Source organism: Megascapheus bottae, chromosome 8, assembly GCF_031878675.1.
Source record: "Megascapheus bottae isolate mThoBot1 chromosome 8, mThoBot2.hap1, whole genome shotgun sequence".
Lineage (NCBI taxonomy): Eukaryota > Metazoa > Chordata > Mammalia > Rodentia > Geomyidae > Megascapheus > Megascapheus bottae.
The window spans coordinates 64,896,559-64,901,217 of record NC_143516.1 but is presented as its reverse complement, the minus strand read 5'-3'; the positions used below and the strand labels follow the sequence as shown (position 1 = coordinate 64,901,217).

The window sequence follows — 4,659 nt, the reverse complement described above, 5'->3', positions numbered from 1 at the left end:
ACTGTGACTCAACTGAGGGTACAGCCAAACTCCAGGCTGACCCCGAGCCTCCCCTGCCTTTGGACACAGTCACAGCGGCCGAGGTCAAGAGTGTCACAGGTCCCAATACCACCAGGGATCTGGAGACAAGATACCAACACCTGCTGCTTGCCCTGGACTCCAGCAAGGTAACAATCCAACAGCTGTGCAGTGAGGTGCAACAACTAAAGAAGGAAAAGGAGAAGACAGCACATGAGCAAGAAGCACTGAGAACAGAGCTGGAAATCCACACGCTCTCCTTACAAATGCTGGTTTCCCAAGAAGGGGATTTGCAGTCTGCCCTGGCCCACATGGAAAAGGTAGCCAAGGAGAGAGAAAGAGAGCATGAAGATCTCACCAGACACCTGCAGGCTTCACAGCAGCGCTGCCAACAGCTAGAGAAGACAGTGTCTGCACTCACCACCATGCAGAATGGGACTGAGAAGAAGAAACTCCAGCTCCTGGAAGACCTCAATAATGTGAAGCTTCAGCTGCAGGAAAAGGCCCGAAGCTACGATGACTTGGACGCAGCCAACGCTGAGTTGCAGGAGAAGATCAAAGTGCTCTGGACTCAGAAGACCAACATGAAGAACCGAATTGGAAAATTTCAACAAGCACTGGGGGAGCGGGCAGTGCTGAAAAGACAACGAGACAATCTGAGAAGCCTCGTGAGCGCACTGAAGCTGGAGAGAGACACCTTTGAGGAGGACCTGAGGGTGGAGAGGTCCACGTGGAAAGACAAGGTCCAGCAGCTCACAGAGCAGATGAATCAAATGAGAGAGGAGAGAGAGCAAGCGGGGAGGCAGGTGCTGCAGCTAGAGACCAACCTGGCCCAACTGACAAAGCAGCTGGCAGAGCCGCAGCCCCCCACAGGACCATCTCAGGCTGAACAGCAGCTGCAGGCCCAGGCCTGCCAGATGCAGAAGGACATAAAGATCCTGGAGCACCAACTTCACACCCAGGTCCAGGAAAACCAGAGCCTTAGACTCCAGACCCTGCAGCAGCAGGAACGGCTGCGGATCCTGGACAAGAAGGACAAGGAAAGGGATCAGAACATCAGACGCACCTGTGTGCACAACGCAGCGCTGCAAGAGCAGCTGACCCAGCTGCAGGATGCTTTCCACAGGCTGAGCTCTGAGAAGGAGGACCTGGCCAGCCTCCTGACCTCAGAGCAGCAGGTGAAGGAACAGCTGCAGCAGAAGCTGGAGCAGCGACAGGAGGAGGTAGAAGACTGGAAAGAGGTGGCTGCGACCAGGAGCCAAGCAGCTGAGAACCTGCAGGAGCTGCATGGCCAGTGCCTGGCCCAGCTGCAGGAGCTCAGAGCCACCTGTGCTCAGCACGTGGCCTACAATCAGCAGCTGACCTCAGAGAAGGAGGCACTGCAGCAGCACCTGCTGAGGCAGACCCGGCTGCTGGAGCACCTGGAGCAAGGGCAGGGGCACAGCAAGTTGGGGGACCACAGGGTGCCTCAAAAGGACACCCTGAAGTGCCTGGAAGCAAGGAGGCAGCAGCAGGAGCAACCACAGGCCCTGCTCAGCTTCCTGGCCTTCCCTAAGGAAGGTGGAGAAGTGAGAAAGGAAGAGGAGATGAGTGAGGAGGCAACTCCAGGGGACCTGACTGTCCCCACGGATGTAGAGAATCCTCAAAGCTTGAGGGATTTTTACCTGAAGGTGCTAGCAGTCGCTGAATCCACAAAAGACAGGCTCAGCCAGCGGCTGCAGGAGGAGCAGGCCCGCTGCAGCTGCCTGGCCAACCTGGCAGCCCAGTGCCAGACGAGACTGGAGCACCAGGCCCTCTTCCCCAGAAGCTGGAGCCATGGCGGGTCTGGGGACCGGAAGCTGGACCTGAAGGTGGCTAACAATCAGCCGACAATCTGCTTCCTCCACGCCCTGCCCGACAACGTGGACTTCCAGAGTCCAGTACGGGACCTGCAGCTGCAGTGCAGCCAGCTGTCTGAGCACATGGGCGCCATCGAGGCGTCTCTTGCGACCTGTACAGAAGAGATGGCAGTCCTGGAGGAGCTGCACCGCGAGAAAGCCCAGTATGTCCACCAGCTGACCCGGGAGAAGATGGAGAGGAGGAGAGAGCTGCAGGAGGTGCTGCTGCGGCTTGCAGGACCTGGCACGGGGTGCCAGGGCAGGACACAGGCAGACCCCGAGACCCCCGCTGCTGGCCAGGCCTTGTCCCCTGTGTCGGGCCCAGGATACATGGAGCTGAGGGAGGAGCAGAAATGCTTGGCCCAAGGGCACCTTGAAGACCGCGGGAACCCTTGTCCTGGAGAGGCCTCCCCCGCGGGACATGTTGTGCTGCTGATGCCCGACCTCGAGAGCCCCCAGGAGCCTTCAGGCTGGGGCAGCCCGCGCCTGGGCCTGGGCCCTCTCCTCTCCACACTGAGGCACATGATGAGCTTCCGTCCATGACTTCCCAAAGCCTTGGCACAAGTGGCACAGAGACTTAGGCAGCCGCATGGCGTCCTCACAGGACCTGATACCATGGCTCAGCTGCAGGCCACACCTGCCAGAGACTGCTGGGAGGTCACCCCGATTCTAAGACACCTCAAAGTCCACTGATTGTAGGGGCAGGGGCTTCTGCTGGGCTTATTACTAATAAATTCTTTGCAATGATAGTTGAGCGTGATGAGGTAATTTTCCCTTAGCATATCAGTGATAGTGTATTTCCTGACATAGAGTTTTACTGATTTCTGGAATCATTCTCCTAATTTTGACTTAAGGTAAAAGTTTTTTAGCAAGTGAGTTAATATACATTTTAGAGTCTGGTGCATTTGTGATTCTTAAATATCCCTCCATAATGGCAACACTGAATTCTCTTATGTGTATTTTAATATACCACAGTGATAGTACACTAAGGTGAAACACTAGTACAAACTGAGAAAGAGTAAAAGGTTATTAGGTTCTGACAATCCAGAAGTGTTTCTGTGCCCCAAGTGGTAGAGTGGTAGCACTGAGCAGAAGAGCTTAGGGAGAATCCATAGGCCCAGAGTTCAAGCCCCACAAATGACAAAAAAGAAAGTCTGAAAATGTCGACACGAAATAAATATTACTGGAATAAGCAGAGGTCTTCTGTATTGGGAAAATATATACCAAGGAAGTGCAGAAGTGTATTGCATAATAAAATATGCAATATCCAGCATCTCAATTTTTCATTCATTAATTTTGTTGTTGTTCATGGGATTTGAACTCTAGGCCTGGGCAGTGTTCCTGAGCTATTCAGCTCACAGCTAGCACTCTTATCACAGTGTCATTTTTGTTTCCAACTGGTTAATTGGAGATAATAGTTTCATGGCTTTTGTGCCCAGGACTGCTTTGAGCTAAAATCCCCAGATCTCAGCCTCTGGAGTAGCTAGGTTTACAGGTGTGAGCCACTGGAGCCTGGTTCATTTATTTCTTTTTCAAGTGATTAATATGGCATACAGGTCATAGAATCTAGTGAAATATTAAAATTTCAAAAAAAACATGGTTGAAAAAAAAAGGTTAAGGTACAAAATATATTTTACCTTGGACAGTAACAATTTAAAAATGAAAATTCAAAACTATTAAGAATAGCTTTCACGTTTTTTTCTGAGGTTTCCTCTGATCAGATTAACCCCTTCCATCATCCTCTCTGCTGCCCTAGACTCATCCCTGTGCCTGCCCAGACTCAGTTCTTGATTCTCACTGCCTTGATCACATGTGTGCTGCCTGCATTTTCACCCTTGCTTCCATTTCATTCCACCATCCCTTCCCACTACCCCTGCTTAGACTCTCTACTGATTGTAGAAGCATGCATCATGTGGAAGTGTGCCAGTCACGAGGGAAAAAACCTGAGCAAGAATATGAAGCCCTGAGTTAAGCCCCTCTAGTGGGAGTCACCGACACACACACACACACACACACACACACACACACACACACACACACACACACAGAGTCTTGGGCACACACACAGGCAATTACACATATTTTTGCTTAGCTCAGTGTCTGGGTCATTGGTATGTATACTTTTCTCATATTAGTACTGAGAGATGGAGCCCAGGCCCTACTGCTGGAGCAGTAGGAGCTCACTCCAGACTCCTTCCCAAATGCCAGTCACCTTTCTGCACATATGTGAAGATCCACACCCGCAAAATGACTCAAGGAATCACACGCAGAGACTGAGACTTGCCATTGCCTTAGCTTTCTGGTAGAGAAGTCATACACATTTCTCCTCATTGAAAAAATAACACAAGAGAATCTGAAATCACTTTTCTTAACTCAAGGTATGGTAAGTATACCCCTTTCAGACACCAGAGCCAAACCCACACATCAATCATCCCAAGTGATTTTTAAATCTAGGTAAATAGTCCTCCTCGAGATTAGTGCTAGGAGTCTCAGTCAAACAAATGACCCTGACCTTTTCCAAGATTTGAAAACCATTGAAATTAGTCATTTGTTTTATTTGGACAGTAGGTTAAGTGTCACAGCCGGCACATCCCTTAGAGAAAGTGACTTAACATAATAAATTATGAAAGAGCACACAGAGTTCCCAGGACTCTTCTTATTCTCGACAGTGTAAGTCAGCAATTCATACATAAATCTATGGATAGCACCGACACAGAGTCTACACACTGCCTAGACCCACAGGGATCTCTCTCCTTGAGAGACA

At 50.6% G+C, this 4,659-nt stretch overlaps 1 protein-coding gene across 1 annotated transcript; it reads left to right on the top strand.

The window, feature by feature from the left end:
* Positions 1 to 443: 443 nt before the first annotated feature.
* LOC150060063 (golgin subfamily A member 2-like) lies at positions 444 to 2,438 on the top strand. Its single transcript, XM_090337772.1, has 3 exons — positions 444 to 869; positions 981 to 1,241; positions 1,356 to 2,438. Exons 1-3 carry the CDS (start codon positions 444 to 446, stop codon positions 2,436 to 2,438), a joined length of 1,770 nt encoding a protein of 589 aa, XP_090193898.1.
* Positions 2,439 to 4,659: the final 2,221 nt, after the last annotated feature.